This window comes from Parasteatoda tepidariorum, chromosome 9 (genome assembly GCF_982258835.1).
Source record: "Parasteatoda tepidariorum strain Cologne lab strain chromosome 9, Ptep-v5.0, whole genome shotgun sequence".
Taxonomy (NCBI): domain Eukaryota; kingdom Metazoa; phylum Arthropoda; class Arachnida; order Araneae; family Theridiidae; genus Parasteatoda; species Parasteatoda tepidariorum.
The window spans coordinates 74415159-74434804 of record NC_141763.1 but is presented as its reverse complement, the minus strand read 5'-3'; the positions used below and the strand labels follow the sequence as shown (position 1 = coordinate 74434804).

Sequence of the window (19646 nt, the reverse complement as noted above, 5' to 3'; positions counted from 1 at the left end):
CATAATTCCACTATACATTAACCACGCCTAATGAGGGAAGCAGCAAGCTTTCATCATTACAAACCATTTTTATTTATATTCTATTGACAAAATTATATTTGTAGTTAAGTTCTGTAATGAAACATTTCCTGTCTACTCTAATAAAACATTTTGAAAAATGCATGTTGATATTTTCAGCGTTTGCACGAATCAAACTGATCATTCAATTTAAATAATACTTTATTCGCATCAAAAGTTATGAATGGAGGGAAAAAAACTGCTTCACTTTTGTAGGTTTACAAGGTCATTTTTAGCTGCTGATAAAACTGGGTAATCGCTTATAAGAGAGAATAAAACATGAAAGGTAAGCGTTATCATGCAACAGACCTTATCTTATTGTTATAAAAATTGTGGATCCAGAAATCGAAACAGCTGCGTGTGTCAATAAGATATGTCAAGTCCGGCGAAGAATGTACTATGCATTTTCAAAAGCGGCAAGAATAAAATTTCCTTTTGATTCAAGTGGATTTTCTAAGGTAGAGATGAGTCTTATAATTTTGGTGTTATTTTGATAAATCAATGATTAGATAGCAATATCAACTCACTTATACCTGTTTAAACCAATCAGTGATATCATCTTTCGTGAAATATTGACTGTCATTTCTTATTCAGTAGTGCAACTCGTAAAAACGTCATTTGCTTTGTATTAATGTTTTAAAGGAAATAAGATCTGTATTTCCGTTAAAATTGTCAAGATATTGCTGAATTTCATGCATGTAATCATTTCTTGTTTACTAGTGCAATCTCTGAAAGCGTCATTCGCTTTAAACTAATATTTTAAAGACTGTATTTCCGTTAATGTTGTCGAAATATTAGTTGTTGCATTTTATATTGCTTCAAAACTTCATTTGAACTGAGTTCATCACCATGTGGAATGAATCTGACGTCATAGCTCATGAGCTATGTAGCGTCGAAAGCGAGAACCAGGAGAATTCGGAAAGGGAACCTGCAGCGACGGATTCGATGTTCGTTATGGGAAAGTCGGCAATCGATGAACTCAGACGTGATGGGTTCACATTCACTTGGCGGATTGAAAACTTCAGCTCGTTTGGTAGAAAAACTGGCGAATACATCCAAAGCCCTACTTTTTTAGTAGAAAAGCTAGACAAAACTGAATGGTATTTGCGTTTGTACCCTAGAGGTGATGTTGATCATAATTATACAGCTTGTTACCTTTACAGAAAAAAGAATGACGAGGGACCATCAAAAATTGTCATAGGCTATAAAATATCTTTTATAACTGTAGATGGAACACCTAACTTATCAGGCCAGGTTGAAAAGCTTACATTTGCTAAGAACAAAGGTTTTGGCAATACTAAATTTATAAAACGAGACGAAATTTTAAAGAAGAAAAAGGCTTTCCTCCCCAAAGACACCTTAACTGTTCGATGCCATATGTGGAAATGCTTTTTTGAGAAATCAGTTGCAAAAGAATGTTTTGCTTCAACTAGGATAGATGTCGAGCGATGCTACTTAACATGGTCTGTGAAAAATTTTAGCGCCTGCGAATCGGGGGTAAAGCAAGAGGTTCCTTTTGTGCCTGCGTCAACCAAAGTACCGCCTTTAGACATTAAATGGTTTATAAATAAGGAAGATGGTACAATCAATATTGAGATTATACTCCGCGGAAAAAAAGTTTCAGTGACAACGTACGTAATCTGTAACATATCTATCCTCGATTCCAAAAGCAATAGTCAAGTTTTAGTTCAAAATGATCATTTTTTCGAACCTTACAAAGATGAACAGGTTTGGAGCTTGCCACCGTTGATTGAAAAAGAGGAATTGCTTTTAAACCGAGATCAGTACTTGTCAGATGATTCTTTATCTTTGACTTGCGAATTGGCAATATCACTTGGCGAAGAATCGTCCACAATCGAAGAGTCAAATTTCAAACCTTTCCCAGAAAACGATTCCAAACAGAATAAGAATATGGCAAACACATTAAAAAGTGATTTGTTGTCCCTTTACACAAACAAGAAATATTGTGATGTAACTCTTCAAAGTTCAAGTAAATCCTTCCCTGCCCATAAAGCAATTTTGTCTGCCAGATCCTTAGTATTGTCTACTATGATAGAAGATGAAAAAGGTGATGAAACTAGACATATTCTAAATATACCTGATATAGATGAGAACACTTTAAATGATATGTTGATATACATGTATTCTGAGAAATTAGATCATTTGAATTTAGAAAGTGCTATAAAATTGTATTGTGCTGCTGATAGGTACCAAGTACTCTCTTTGAAAGCCATCTGTACCGATTTTTTGAAATCTATTTTAACTCCATCAAGTGTTTGTCTCTTACTAGCACTTGCGGATGAACACAAAGACAACGATATGAAAAAGTATATTCAAGATTATATATGTAATAATGCAAGTGAAATTTTTCATTCGAAACTATGGAAGGAATTCATGGATAAGAAAGCAACTTTAGCAGGTGAAATTATGCATGGCGTCTTGAAAAAGAATTGAAAATCATCTTATCTGGAAGAAGGGATAATCTATCTAGATTAGGTAAATAACTTATTTACTAATTTTATTTGTGACTAATTTCAGTTTTATTTGAATACCCCATTTTCTAAATCTATGCAAGTTAAACAATACCTGGTGAACAAGTTACTTTTATGACTAATTTTAATTTTATTTCAATACCTCTTTAGCCAAATTGATAATTTAACAAGAAGTGAATAATTCACTAATTAATTTTAGTTTTCGGGGAATGCCTCACTGCATATTCGATAAAAATTTAACTAGAATACCTGATCAATTAAATTATTTGATTAATTTTAGTTTTATTTGAATGCTTTACTTGCCTAATCAATTAATGACTTATCGATTAGAAATTAACTAGGTTAAGGGAACAATTTAGCCTGGTCTATTTAGTTTGGTAACTTATCTTAGTTTTATTTAAATGCTTTATTTGCCAACCCGATTAACAGAATAAAAAAATAAAGACGGAACAAATAAGTAAAATTAGTTATTATTCAAGGGCTATATTTTTTTCATTAAGTGTTGTTAATACTTATTGATAGAGAAATTTATTTTGAATTGCCAGGTGTTCTACAAAGGCCTCCCTTAAAAGTATTTTTAAAATTCTCGTCAACAATGAAGATTACAAACCAACTTTAAAGCGATAGGGAAAAACCGCTATTGAAATTAGAAAAATTTCTATCTAGGAACGCGAGTGAACAGAAAATTAAAACTTGTTTAATTGCTGGTTCAAACTTGAGGGTATTTTGAATAATCACTTTTCAATTCCACTGTTTTCTATAAGGAATCTAAAAATATATTATCAAAGCAGTCACTTCTGAGCTCCCTGAACAAAATTCAAAATTACTCAAGTGCTTCAAAATCTATACATAATAATAAACGCGGCTGTGTGTGTGTCTGTTCGTTTGTCTGTCTGTCTGTAATCACAATATATCGCCCCAGAAGTCTCGCCCAGGCACGAAACTCGGCATATAATTGTGTTTTGACATAATGAAGAAGTATTTTTTTTCTTTTTCAAAAATTTGGATTGGTTTTTTAGTTATCAGTCATTTTGTAAGAAAATCTATGTTTTTTCGTCTTCAAAGAGCCATATTCAAAAAACTATTAAAAAATGCATATACTTTTCTCCACTCTTATAAATGTATGCTAATGCGAACCTTACAATTGAAATATTAATTTTCGACAACTTAAACCAATAATATACGAAGGAATTAATAATTTAATTGTAAGGTTATTCGCATTAGTTTACATTTATCAAAGTGGAGAAAAGTTTAACTTTTGTATTAAAAATGTGGCAACATATTCGATACGTAAATAGAACCAAAGAACTTACACGCTTCGTATACTTATACACTCCCTTATACAATCTTTGATAGAACGCTTCGCTTTGATATATTTGTCGCTGTACGCAGTGCTATAAGCGAAAGCAGAGAGCACGGCGCACTTTACTATACTCATCATACTCATACTTATTTGTCGCTGTTCACAATTGTTATAATAAGTTTTTCTTCTTCTTTCCACGCTCTATTTTTTTTTCTTAAGCGAAGACGATAATTTTTGTAGCGATATAGAAATTGATACCATAAAAAATTATATAGAAATAGAAATTGATACCATAAAAAATTAATTCGTTTTCGTGTTCTTTTCATGTATTTAGCATTTTAGTTTTTTTTTCTTAAGCGTTGTAGCTATATAATATATAAAAGCATATGATGCTACTAATCTTCAGATTTCCTGCTATGTTTTAAAAAACTTTATTTGTGAAAACCTTCAGCGTGACGGACAGCTGACCGCCTTAGGCGGCTAGTTAAAAAATAAATTTAAAAAAAAGCAAAATGGGAATTGAGGTGGTAGGGTAAAAAGTTTTATTTAGTGTTCCCTTTTGAGGCGGTATTTCAATTTTGGCAATACAAACTACTTTGGCTTCAAAAAAAAGTTCTACAATATAACTTATGCGTTAAATATAATGCAACGTATTATTTTATATTGAATTATTCCTCTGTTTTTTCAGCAATTGAGATAAGTTTCATTTCTTTTTATTTTGTTATTTCTCTCTCTATAAATTAAGATTACGGATTAGAGAAATATTTGTGTTGCTGGTAAAAGATGCTGGATTTGGAATGCTGGTAAAAGTGACATAATTACTATTGATAATCGCTGTTTATCTTAACAATAATCTGATTAAGAAAATAACCGGTATTTTCTACACTATTTTAATTTTTTCAAGAATAAAAGCCACTACCTTGTGTATACTTTCCGGTATTCTTTGCATTATTTTTTGAGATAAAGTGCCACTGCCTGGTTTACATTATTTGCCTAGCATTCCTTACGCTGATATTTTATGGTTGATTGCCACATCCCGGTATTGATTACTCTGAAGTTTTTTAAGGCTGAGTTCCATTGCCTGGTATGTACTTGACCAACGTTCCCAACACAAATGTTTGTTTTTTTTAAACTTTTTTCTAAAAACTTTTTTTAGGTTAAGTGACACTTTCTAGTATTCCTAACACAATTTAATCGGCTATTGTTATACGTTATATTAATTATTGATTATTAATGATAACTAAATGAGACCGTTAAAGTAAAATTTGTGCCTCATAAAGATATTGATTTACTTAATAAAAAATTGTATCATTTAATATTAAAAATTCTTCTTGATCATTAACTTAGAAACAATTTTTCTTAAAGAAAGCAATGTTCGCTTCACAAGCCAACTGTAGTAATCTAAAGAATAACCACCTAAACTGGGACGATTTTTTATTACCACTATTCAAATGGGAACTCCTCAAACACCACTAAACCATTTATTTAGTTTCAAACCTTTATTCGACAGCTGAATTAAAAAGAAATAATTTTATCCTTTTTATTCTTTTTGAACATTTACGCAAATATAAAGTGGTTTTGAAATTTTATATGTTCACCCATAACACGCCGCATTAACGTCTTTAAATTTTACTTGAATATGAAAATAATACTTACACACCTCATTTCAACGTTTTCTAATTGAGTGGATCTTTAAGATTTCGGATAGAAATTTTACTTTTTAAAATACAATCTTAATACATTGTTTCAACGCATGCAAACATTTAATTCTGCTTTAAAATAAATAAAATTAAAATGCATAATGAAATATGAATGCATCACTTATAGAAATTATTCCATCAATAGTTGTAATTCTGATGAATATATCAGAAAATAAATATTTTCCTTTAAATGTTTATTATTCAATATAATTATTTCTAATTTATGAATACCAAACTAAAAAGTAAAAAAACAGACGCATTTACCGCATTGTATGGGAGACAAGATATTATTTTCAATTTGCTTCATATTAAGTCAATTCAATATTAAGTCAATTTGCTTCAGTGACTACGAACTATAATTTTGACTTCCATAGAATAAAAAGGATACTTAAAAACTGTGCATTTAATAATGTCTTATTTTTACGTTTAACTATTTCAATTGGAAAATGGAAATTTTAATATTAAACACGCCAACATTTTAATCTATCTTTATAAATTTTATTATTAAATCATTCCTTGAGAGAAATTAAAATAAGTGTTTATGTATTTAAATTTATTTAGTGAATTAAAATTGAATTACATATATTTTCAATTTCATTTATTTTTATAAAGAATAATAAACATCTCAAGGATAAAATATTAAAATGCAATTATGGAATTTAAATATTTATTCTAACTAATGTTAAGATAAATAATATTGAACAAATTGTGCCAAATATAAATGATTCATTTCATTATTGGCAAATCTAATTGTTTCTATCTACATAAATGGAGATGTCGCTTTTAACTTTTGTAAGATAACTATACATCTTCCTGATTAGCGATTTTCTTTGTGCAATAATATTTATGTTTGTCAATCGCTGTTTTTAACTACAAAGCAAAATTATAAGAAAGGCTAGAAATTTGATCGAAGTAACCTTTCAGACAACTGGTACAATTTTTTTCTCCCAAAAGTAAAATGTTGATATTTTTTTCCCCGTTTGTATCCCTTTGCACAGCGATTTTCTATGAATGTAATTAGATTTACCCATGTCAGTCGCTGTTTTTAAATTCATTGAAAAATTATAATAAAGGTAAGAAACTCGATTCAAGTAACCCTTAAGACATTTTAATGGCATATAAATACACTCTATAACAAAAAAATCGAAGCACCAAGAAGGAGTTGTCCGATTGAAACAAAAATTGGGAGAAAGGAAGACAATGTACAGAATAGTAAATGATTAAAATTTCAGAACAATTGAATAATTTATTGCAGAGTTACAGTAACAAGTTCAATAAGGTGTTGACCCGCCTCTAGCCTGGATACAAGCTGCCACACGGCGCGGCATTGACCGATAAAGCTCTCGGATGGTCTCTTGCGGTATTTCCTGCCAAATTCGATCCAATTGTCGAACGAGGTCATCAACATTCTGTGCCAGATGCAATCGCTTTCCCATCATATCCCAGACATGCTCGATGGGAGAGAGATCTGGTGATCTGGCAGGCCAAAGAAGAGTTTGACAAGCTTGCAGACAGTTCATAGCAACACGTGCCGTATGTGGTCTGGCATTGTCCAGCTGAAAACCCAGCCCAGGGTGCTGCAAAAGGAACGGTAGCAAAACAGTTCTTTGGATGTCGTCGACGCACCGCTGTGCGGTAAATGTACCTCTAATGACGACCAAAGGGGTCCGGTTGTCAAAGGAAATGGCACCACAGAACATAATGCCTTGTTGAGGGCCTGTGTTGCGTGCAATAGTGAATGCAGGATCCCCCCTCTACCCTGTGCGTCTTCAAACACGTCTTCGATGATCGTCAGGACACAGTTGGAAGCGGGATTCGTCGCTAAAGACTATACGTCCCCAGTCGGCATCATTCCAACCATATCTGTTCAAAAAATTCATGCATACGAAATTTCAAAGCAATCGAATGATTGCTTCTTGGTGCGTTGATTTTTTTGTTATAGAGTGTACCTTGTTATTTGAGCATAGTTGATTTAGTTTCATGATTAAAATGTGAAGAAATTCAATATACAATTTAATCCCCGCTATAATGAAGCCGGGAAATAGTGAATACTCTGTTGCTGTGAACGTTTTAATGGTCCCGTTCAAATTGCTGTTCAACTAATGTATTGTTTCACTCGCTTATAGTAAATAACTTCGTTTATAGCGGACTCAAATCTATTTCTTGATATTATTAAAATAATGATAAAAAGTCTATGGAATAAGCACTGAAATAGTACACGATTACTATTTTTTATTAAAATTAAATGTATGCACATTATAAATTAGAGTTTAATTTGCGTCATTTTGCTGAAGGGAATAATGGTTGTGATTCAAATAGCAGAGAAATGAGAGAACAAATTGGCTGCATAGAAATTGCACTTCAAAAATAAATAAATGAAATAATTATATAAATGGCAAAAAACTGAAAGTGTAGATAATCTAAAAAATTCATTACACTGAGACAGCCACTTCGTTATATGGAGAAAAAATTGAAGAATTGAAATGACAAAAAATAAATAAATAAAATAATTATATAAATGACAAAATCTGAAAGTGTAAATAATCTAAAAAAGTCATTACAGTGAGACAGCCACTTCGTTATATGGAGATCAAATTGAAGAATTGAAATGACAAAAAATAAATAAATAAAATAATTATATAAACGACAAAATCTGAAAGTGTAAATAATCTAAAAAAGTCATTACAGTGAGACAGCCACTTCGCTATATGGAGAAAAAATTGAAGAATCGAAATGACAAAAAATAAATAAATAAAATAATTATATAAACGACAAAATCTGAAAGTGTAAATAATCTAAAAAAGTCATTACAGTGAGACAGCCACTTCGCTATATGGAGAAAAAATTGAAGAATCGAAATGACAAAAAATAAATAAATAAAATAATTATATAAACGACAAAATCTGAAAGTGTAAATAATCTAAAAAAGTCATTACAGTGAGACAGCCACTTCGTTATATGGAGAAAAAATTGAAGAATTGAAATGACAAAAAATAAATAAAATAATTATATAAACGACAAAATCTGAAAGTGTAAATAATCTAAAAAAGTCATTACAGTGAGACGGCCACTTCGCTATATGGAGAAAAAATTGAAGAATCGAAATGACAAAAAATAAATAAATAAAATAATTATATAAATGACAAAAACTGAAAGTGTAGACAATCTAAAAAATTCATTACAGTGAGACAGCCATTTCGTTATATGGAGAAAAAATTGAATGTTATTTAACGTTAAAATTTTCATTATACTTTGCTGCTGAGAGACTTTATTTAATTAGCTAATAATTGAGAAAACAAATTATGAACTGTTGCAATCACTATTTTCCATTTGAAAATTTTTAAATATAGTGAACTATCTTTTGGACTCTGTGCTAGGTCCGCTGATGGGGTGCTATTACGAGGTTCGATTATATAAATATCCTACAACATACAAAAAATGGTAAAAATTAAAGGTTTTAATTTTCTCCTGTAACAATGAAAAAAATCTAAATTTAATTGAATTTAAAAAAAAAAATTCTTTTGATCGCATATAAGAGTTCACTGTATTTAAAACTAAACTAGTAAAACTCTCATTTTCTGTCATTATTTAAAACATAGATACCAGAAAAATATGATCAGGTTTAGGAAAATAAAAAACAACTTTTAAAATCATTTTTTTAGATTTTAATATTTTCAAGTCTATCGATAGTTAGAAATTTCAATAATGATTTCTTTTTAATGTAGCTTAATAGGATTTAAAATTCAAACGAATATTAAAATAAAATATTTGAGGGAGTGATAAAAAGAATAAACTTGTTCTAACTATAAATAATAACTACTTATACCTACACAAATGGAAGTAATCCTTTACAAACATATTAAAGTTTTTGACTTTTGCAGCTGATCAATAAAATTTAAATTAAAAAAAAACCCTAACTTTTAAGGATCACTTTTTAAATTTTTAACGATATCTTCCTTTAAAGTTTATTGTCACTTCGGGGTTTTAATAATGATTTTTCTTTTGACATCCCGGAATCTTAAGAATTTTAATATTTATTTCACTGCAATTATTTGACATTTTTTTGGTACAATTTGTTCAAAATAATACTCAAAACAGAATGTTTATAAGTAGGGTTGTTCAAATAAGTATTTCCGATAATTTTACAGTGATAAAATGCTTATAGTATTAAAAAAAGTAACGAAATATTTCTTCTACCTTTTTTTTACAAGTATTTATTTTCAATTTACAAATTATGTTTTCTTTTTTTCTGCTTCCACGCTTTGCTATCTTCAAATTTTATTTAAGAATATTTTTGATCATAATATTTTTTAGAAAATATTTGAGATCAAAGAAAATTATTTTTTCAAATAGTTTCTTTTTAGATTTAAAAGAAACTTTTTTTTACAATTAAAAAATCAAATATAAATTATTGATGTTCCTCAAAGTCACAAATATTGAAATCTTTTTTTAATTTTTGTATTATTTTATAGAGCAGTTATTTTTTCCTTGTAGAATGCAGTTCCTTTATTGCTAACAAATTTAATTTTTTAATTTCATTAACAACTAATAAAAAACTGTACTTACTTAATTATTAATATACTACTATTTTATAAATAATTCGAATTTTTTTATTTTACTATTTATTTAACAATAGTAATGTAATGATAGCGTCAAATTAATTTTTTTAAAAGTCTTTGGTATACATGATATTTCGGCTGGTTATATTAATAAAAAATTAATAAAAAAATTTTCAAAGATATTTTGAACATATAATGTAATTAAAATTTAAATTATGATGTGCAATATTATTAAACATTCAAACTTGATTAAGTAAGATTAAATAATTTAATTTAGTTAATGATCTAAATGTATAATTGAATTAATTTAATTAATGAAAAGTTTGACTACTGAATATAGTTATAAAAAGTATTTCGTTTGCTCTTATGATTTCTTACAAATTACACAAGTCTATGACAAAAATTGTTTAAAAACCAATAGCTGATTCTGAAAAATTTACAGAAAAAAAGAAATTTTTTTTTTATCATGTACCATTTTTTCTCAAATTGAACATTTTGTATTCCATAGCCACCGCATTTTATTGCAAAGAAAGAGCTAAGCATTTAGTGTAAAATAATCACCACTACTGGCTAAAACTAGAGGTACAAAGTACTTTGAGTAGCAAATAAATAAAAACAAAATTTTAAGTAATACCACGCGTATACAATTTCATTTTTTGGTATTGTTTAGAAGGATTATAGTTCGATATTGCTCTTATTCACAAGAAGAAACATAAATGTCCTTATTTAAACAAATGAGGTATTGTTTCTAAAGTATTTTATTTCACTGAATTGAATAAAACTAATCCTAAATCAGTAGAACTAATAATTTAAATGTTATTAATGTGAATTTGATCCATTTGCGTACCTCTACATCGCTATCTAAGGCATTTTTTTTTTATGTATTATTTTACGCTGTCCAAGGAAAGCAAAGTTAAAGAGATTGAATATTTTAGAAGAAAGAGGGTTTTATGTATTAAATTTAAAACTTCTATTTAATACGCGTCTAAAAAAAGTCTTATAACTTTGATAAGGCTGATCAAGGGATAGAGCATTCGCCTCATAATGAGGAACCAGGTTCGAATCCCAGCGGTGACTGGTTGATACGAAGTCTGCTCTCGGCTAGTACCGACCACAGTGCTGGCATAAAAAATATCCTCAGTGTTTGACGGATCATGGGTCAGAATCCCCTTGCCAACGAGCTAACTGTGGGAGGTTTTCATGGTTTTCTTCTCAATGTAACACAAATGCGGGTTAGTTCAATTAAAAAGCTCCAAACGAATGAACTTAGCTTATCATAAAGCCAAAATTGGGTCGGCTGTTCAACGACGGTATTAAAATAAAATGATTCCTTTGCCGGTGGGCTAACCGTGAGAGTTTTTCGAGAACTTCCTTGCCATGTAACGCAAATGCTACTTAGTTCCATTAAAAAGTTCACCACGGAGGCCAGTTTGTACCTATGCTTGATTTAGGTTTGCCCGTGTCTGCTTGGTTGAGATTAAATTTACGAAGATTCAGAGTTAAACATTGATAGTCGTAAACTCAGAATTGGGTCGACTGTTCAACACCGGTAATAAACTAAAACTTTGTACCTATTAGTTCGACTCAATTAATTTGCCAACGATTACGAATTAAAAAAAAAACAACATAAATAAGCTAATACCTCATTTATCTATACAGCATCGTCAGACGTGTCAATGGGTAAAAATTCTAAATTATTCTTATTAATTGTACTTCTGATGCATAAAAACTTTTAAACTATTCTAATATTTCAAACTATTAATTGCTAATTTTTGTCCAATTCGAATTAGGGTATAGAAAAAAATACTTCCAATAGCAAAAATAGACTTTGGACGCTTAAATGGAACTGTACAATATAAAATGAGCTATACAAATCTGAACTTTTTAATAAAACCTTAATATCTTCTAAACTATTAGTCCTACAGACTTTTACATTCAAGACAGAGTTTTACATTCACTTTAACATAAAGATATAGATCAGACAATACTTCACTTGTCTATATAGCAATAATTTAAATTTCCCCCACTTCAGAATCTGTAAGATAACTGAAGACTAAGAAAATTAATACCGTAGTTGAAGTCAGCTCACCAAACAATATGAAGAGCAATCAATTGCAAACAAATTTTCATAACTCAAATTTTACAGGTCTGTATCATTTATTATTTTTCTTCCTTTTCCATTGCGCGAGCACAGACGATGACAGTTTGAAAAATAAAATAAAAAAACATAGGTATAAAATAATATTAATAAAAAAATTCTCAATATTTATTATATTTTAGCTGATCTAATATTTGATTGATTGATTGATTTGTTCATTTACGTCGCACTAGAGCTGCACAATGGGCTATTGGCGATTGTCTGGGAAACACCCCTGAGGATGATCCGAAGACATGCCATCACAATTTCGATCCTCTGCAGAGGGGATGGCACCTCCGCTTCGGTATCCCGACGACCTGCACGCGAAGTCGAGCACTTAACAGTAGAACAGTTTAACGAGGACCTATACCGCACATCCTTGGTCCCTACGCAGACTGATCCAAGTGGTCACCCACCCGCACACTGACCGCAGTCAGTGATGCTTGACTTCGGTGATCTGCTGGGAACCGTGTCATAACGATCAGTCCACTGCGGGACGATCTAATATTTAAAAGAACTAAAATAGTAGCAATAGTTATTTTAAAGTTGGGGCATGTGTATCAAATGTTTCAAGTGGCAAAAATTTTATCTTAATAAGTGGAATATTTCCTGAGCTATCAAATCTAAAAAAAATTATATTTATAAATTTCATTTATGAACTACTCGACACATTTCCTTCTAATTTTGATTAATCTTTAATGATAAAATTTAAATTATGTATTTTATCATTTAAATTTACATAATTTAAACTCAGTAAATATTTGCATATCTTTCAAATTAGAGCCTTTTTGACCATATTTAAGTGAAAAAAAAATGTTAAGTAAAAAAAGCAATAAAAGTAATTTCATGGATTTTACATGGCAAAACGTTTTCAATTCACTTAAAAAATCTTAGATAAGGCGATCTACGCAAACAATAAAATTAACATTAAGTCCAAATTTTCGACCAATTCCCTGCTTAAACTATTGGGACTATATTTTATAGATTACCAACCTCTATCTTTTTAGAGTCAAAAATCTAAAACCATCGGAAAAAAAAGTATTACAAAAAGGACATTTTTTATGTGTAATTTCGTAACTTAATTAAAAGTTAGTACTAAATATACTAAACAAATTTGAGAATAATTCTTTGAACCATCAAGATCGGCACTAACTATGTGAAAATCTGATCATTAGAGCAAAAGTTATTTAGGGTAATATACACATATATTTTTTTACCTCTGTACGATTTTGGAATAAAAGAATATCTCTAATTTTTTTAATGCACCGCCGTAGTTTAGTGATGTGTTCTGTTAGGGTAAAAAAATTTTATTTATATTTTAGTGTCTGAGTATGACAATAATATTGTGTAATCAAGTATAATTAGGGTTCATTTACATAATAATAAGGTTCAAAGCGCCCATATTAAAGTTACAGCAAATTTAAACGTTCTTGTTGTTCAACACGATCCAAAAATTTTTGACAGCGTAGAATATACTTTAGACAAAGACTTAGTGTTAAAAAGGAAGATTAACATTTTAAAATAAACTTACCAAAAAAACAAACCCAAAGATAAAAATGAAATCTATAAGTGTATAATTGGATAACTAAGAAAAGAAAAAATAAAGAATGGTCAAAAGTACCAGAATGGGGCAAAATCTACCGTGTTCCTCGTTTAATAAGAACACCAAAAACATCGATAATTTTTGTATTGGTATCGATGCGCCTTGGTAATAATTTTAGTGAAATTATTAAAGTATGGTTCACATAGAATATGATAAAAGTTGATTAATTTTGGTAATATAAACATGACACCTTAAAGCATGGCATAAAAACCATTTATTCAGCTAAATTTGCTTATAAGTTTTCTATTTTTTACTAAAAGTGTGTTAATAAGAACTATAATTTTGAAAACCAGAATTTTCGGTAAACCGTTACCATATAAACGGAAAAATAAAGAAAAAAATGGTTTAAATACCGTATATTTTGACTTTTAAATTCAGAATTATAGTTACCAATGCAGTACGGTAATTTTATTCGAATTTTTTCCTTCGAGTCTACGAAGTCTGTTCCTGTTATAATACTTTCTTCAGTTATAATACTTTCTTCTGTTATAATACTTTCTAGCTTTTAATTCAAGAGTTAAGTTATAAAATAAACTACGAAAAATATGAATCAATTAAATCATGACTTAAAAAGTGTGAATGGTTATAATGATCATTCTTATTCTTATCTGCTCTTCTGAATGTTAATATGCATTTTTTTTTCAGGGTTATTAATTCAAGACTCCAGTTAGAATTTCTTTGGTCGCACTTGAGCACACCCTGTCATTTCAAACATTCTTCTGTGAAATGAGGAATGAAGAAAAGTCATCAAAAATCTGACTTCAGCTACCAAGTCATCAAAAGTCACGAACGATAATTATATAGGGATTATTTCATCTTCCAGTTTAAATTCAAGAAGGACGAATTGATTGGCGAAAACTTTTTAAAAATTCTTTTGGCCATCATTAACAATCAGTTTTTTTTTTCCTTCGTGAATTTAGTTTTGAGCGATTCTTTGAAACTTAAATCTTAATTAACGAGCTGGCAATTGAGTTAAAGATAATATGACATTACTAAGTTTTCTTGTGCATTTCGAAATAAAAAATTATATTTTTTGATGAATAAAATAATGACGTTACGCTTAGAAAATCAAAAAAGCTCTTTATATTATTCTTCATTAAATGCAAGAATACTGTTTTTTGTATGTATTATACATTTATTAGAATTAGATTGTGTAGTAAAAAAGAATTGTTCTCAAAAATACAGAATTAATTTATTTTTTACAATTTTCGATACGTGACATTTAATATACAAAATAAAGATTTTTACTTAAAGAGTCTGTACAGTTTTTTTGCTGCTGTTACATTTTTGCATTTTATGAAGTAGAGAGTACTTATTCATAGAAATTAAATGTCATAAAATAAAAGTGTTTTGAATGCGCAGAAATTATTTTCTATAGTTAAAATAATTTTTCTATAACAATTTACGTTCAATTAATAAAATAATGAAAGCGACTTCATATAAGTCTGGAATGGGAAAATGTTAATAAACTTCTGAAAAAAAGAATTAAATTCTGAAATAGAATTCTAATGCAAGTTTACAAATAGAACGGCTGCAATCAGTGAGCGGAAGGGGAGGGGGGCACGGTTTGATTACCCTGCAAAGCGATCTGTGTGGTATTGGTTCTCGTTTAACTGTTGGACTGTAAAGTGATTGAAAGATCAAAATTGTAAAGGCATGTCTTCTCGGGGATGTTACCCAAGCGGTCGCCAATAGCTCCAGTAAATAAAGTAATTTTACTATTCAAAAATAGAACATTAATTTATCAAAAATGTATAATATAAATATATTTATTTTAATGAGCAGCATTAGCTTACTTTAGATACAAATAATTAATTATAAATTAGTGCTTGAATCTAATTAAATAATTAATAAACATCTAATTATTAAAATAATAAATATAATATCTTAAAGAAACAGGAAGGAATACAAATTTCTTTATATTTTTGAAATGGCAAACTCAGCATAAAATAAATTAGATTATAGAAACATGTTATTGTCTATGTTCGAAATCACTCTCTATGGTTTAATTAAGATTTATGGATTAATTTAAAATCTGAAATATTGATTTTGTGGAATTATATTTGTAATTAATTTTTTGTGTTTATAAAAAAATAATAGAAAGAGAAAAAGAATTTTAATATTCTTTATTATTTAAGATAAAGTGTAAATCGTTCAAAATTAAATAGCAAGCTGTTAACAACGCAAAGTTACACTAAATTTGCCCATTTAGAATCGTCTGCGACATCGAATACAACTTGCTAATAAATTTTATTGTCCACTGCAAAATGTTATTTCTACATTTTTAATTAGACCAGAACAGCTAATCTGAACTTCTATTGTTGGTTTATCATGTACTAAGTGAATTAAAAAGAAAAACAACGAACTTACTTGCAAACGTCAGTAGAATGAAGAATTTTATTTATATTCAGTGTGCATTTGTAAACTGATATTTTCATTCGATTTATTTATAGAATAACATACATATGCAGACTTGTATGCTCATCGCAAAGCACGGCTTATAAATTCTTCTCGGTTGACGAACAGATAGCACTATTTTAAGAACATCTAAGTGTTAAGGTTACAAACTGAAGTCGTAGAGAGAGACTCTAAAAAAGGCCTAGCAATCAAGGCTGAACTTGATCAGTTAACAAACTGAATAAAAAGCATTCCCGCAGTAGTCGGTTGTGCTCTAGGGGATACATGGAGGATAAGGGTTCACAGTTTCATGATCAACGGCATAATTGCAGTAAATAGTCAGCATTGCGCTTAGGCCGCGTTTGCTTCCCAGACAAGCTGGTACCAATCGATCGGAAGTCGGGTGTGCTTGAAGTCGCCATTGGGGTTCAAAATCAGTTTTTTACAAGGACATTGCAGCACAATAAAGTGAAAAATATCAATTTTTAGTTTTTAAAAAAGAGAGACAAATTAATTTGCAAAAACGTACTTTAAGACATGGGTGGAGATGCTATACATGCTGTTAAATCATTTTTTTTTTAAATTTTCTTAATCGACAATTACTCTATATGTTATATAGGCTACCTTACGAAACATGTAAAATAGTACAAAGTTATCACAAAGTAAAAAAGGCGTTATTATAGAAATTCTAGAAAATATTTTTGTCTTAATTACATCCCTACAATTCTGCAATCATCATTTTTTGAAAGATAATTTAGTGATATTTTTTTTTCCAATGCCCACCTGTGTCAACATCCGTCAATTCAGGTATATACAGGGCGATTTTGTTGGTCTCTCTTTCAGGGGCAACATATTAGGTGGGCCAACGTCGCTCCCACAGTGAGGGCAGATAGAACAGAGAAGGAAAGAACATCCATGTCTTGCCCGGGATTCGAACCTAGAACCTTTCTGATGCAAGGACAGTTCCCTCTCCCCTACACAGGCCTGTCGGCATTTAGTGGTATTAAGTTACTTGATTTTAGATTTATGTTGTTGTTGTTGTAGTTCATTTACGTCGCACTAGAGCTGCACAATGGGCTATTGGCGACTGTCTGAGAAACATCCCTGAGGATGATCCGAAGACATGCCATCACAATTTTGATCCTCTGCAGAGGAGATGGCACTTCCGCTTCGGTAGCCCGACTACCTGCACGCGAAATCGAGCACTTTACGGTAGAACAGTTTAACGAGGATCAATACCGCACATCCTTGGTCCCTACACAGACTGATCCAAGTGGTCACCCACCCGCACACTGTTGGCAGGCAGAGATGCTTGACTTCGGTGATCTGTTGGGAACCGTGTCTTAACGATCAGTTCACTGCGGGACTTAGATTTATGTAATCATATAGATTTGTAGGCTTGGGAGCATAGCCCTCAAAAACCACTATCAAACTGTAGAACAGATATCACAGATTAGAGAAGTGCAGCCCAAAAGTACATCCTAGGTGAAAGGAGGGATTCGAACCTGCAACTTTCATGTTTTAAAATGTTTGGTGCAGGAATACTCCTAGGTCACGTATTTTTTGATTTATTACAAATGTAGTTGTAGTTCATTTACGTCGCACTAGAGCTGCACAATGGGATATTGGCGATGGTCTGGGAAACATCCCTGAAGATGATCCGAAGACATACCATCACAATTTTGATCCTCTGCAGAGCGGATGGCTCCCCTGCTTTGGTAGCCCAACGGCCTGTACGCGAAGTCGACCACTTTAACAAGTATCAATGCCGCACACTCTCGCTCCCTAAGCAGATTGATTCAAGGGGTCAGTCACCCACACGCTGACTGCAGTCAGTGATGCTTGACTTCGGTGATCTGCTGGGAACCGTGACTTAACGATCAGTCCACTGCGGGACATTTATGCCAAATGATACTGATTACAGTCAATGCTTATACAGTGCTTATTCATAATTCCCTCCGGGGTTTCGAAGCGTTATAGTAAAAAACGAAGACGAATATGGCAAAAAAGAACACATGAAATTATTCCGAAAGTAATCAAGTTTTAATTTAAGCAGTTGCCGGTAGATGGCAGTAACATGAACCACTGAAGCCCGTTTTAATAAAGAAAACTGGCGTTTACAGGCGGAGGGAATTATGAATAACACTGTATTTAGGATAGGAACTTGTAAAATATTATGTTTAATCTAATAACGTAAAACCATCAGCTGGAGCAGTGTTTCCCAAAGTGTGGTACGCGTACCCCCAGGGGTACGTGAACCGTTTAGCAGGGGTACGCGTTCTTATGCTAATTATCTTGCAACAAACGAAAATTTCAAAAAATTTATTTAAAAACAAAGCTAGCCATACAAATTTACGATTACGTATCTCTCTCTCGGCTATTTTTTGCAGAGTTAATAGTTAATAATTAGTGGTGTCAATAGCCAGGTGTAATTTTTAACTTTTGTACAATTTTTTATAGTGAAAAATACTTTCATTTTCTTTTTAGTGGTACACAGCGTTACAAAAAACTTAGAAAGGGTACACAAAAGTCGTAAGTTTGGGAAACACTGAGCTAGAGCAATGATCAAAAAACAGGGGTAAATTTTCAGCGTTATTGTGCTGAGGTTCGTATGCAGTTTTGTGTATGACACTGTAGTGTTGATTAGAACTGTTGTGTCGTTTGTTGAAATCCAATTCTGAACTTTCCTTGAGTGCTTGATTCATGTTAAAATTAATATAAACATAACATCTGAAAAATTAACCGAGACAATATCAATTCGAATCTTATAATTTACACCATGTTATTCTCAAATAATTTTTCTCTTATTCTGATAATGAGAATTATCTTTTGAAATATTCATAGACATAAAATAGTATAAGAGGGCAATTTAAAAATCGTTGAGAATCAAATTCAGTTATTACATAATATTACACCATTTGATAAATTTTTAATGCTAAATGAGTGCCTTTTCGAAAGTACCCTTTCGAAAGACGTACTTCCTCTCAGAAAAGTACCCTTTTCTGAGAGGTAGTATCCTACTCGTTTTTTTTTTTTTAAATTCCCGACGAGAACTCTCAATATTTGATTATCTGGTTGCGCTCAATATTTGATTTCTTAATTTTTAGTGCAAAACTATAGAAAAGTTTTTTTTTAAAAATTACTTTATTTAGAATTTAATATTACCTGGTTAAGCATGTTATTTTTAGCTTGCATTGATATACAATCACAAATAAATTGATCAGAGCAGGTATGGCTTAGGGCAGTGGTGACAAATATAAAAAGCCAAAATTTTAATTTACCCACTAAGTTACAGATTTATTGACGAGAAAAAGAATTTTTGAAATTTGATGGGGGATCGATAACTAACAAATAACCACTAATGCTAGATATGTTTACAACAAAATAAAAATTGATAT

The 19646-nt window shown here is 30.7% G+C and overlaps 1 protein-coding gene across 1 annotated transcript; it reads left to right on the top strand.

The window, feature by feature from the left end:
- The first annotated feature begins 411 nt into the window (after nt 1-411).
- On the top strand, nt 412-15104 carry LOC107453565 (speckle-type POZ protein B). The gene is made up of 2 exons (XM_016070437.4): nt 412-2553; nt 14497-15104. Exon 1 carries the CDS (start codon nt 907-909, stop codon nt 2509-2511), a length of 1605 nt encoding a protein of 534 aa, XP_015925923.1. The 5' UTR covers nt 412-906; the 3' UTR covers nt 2512-2553; nt 14497-15104.
- The last annotated feature ends 4542 nt before the right edge of the window (nt 15105-19646 follow it).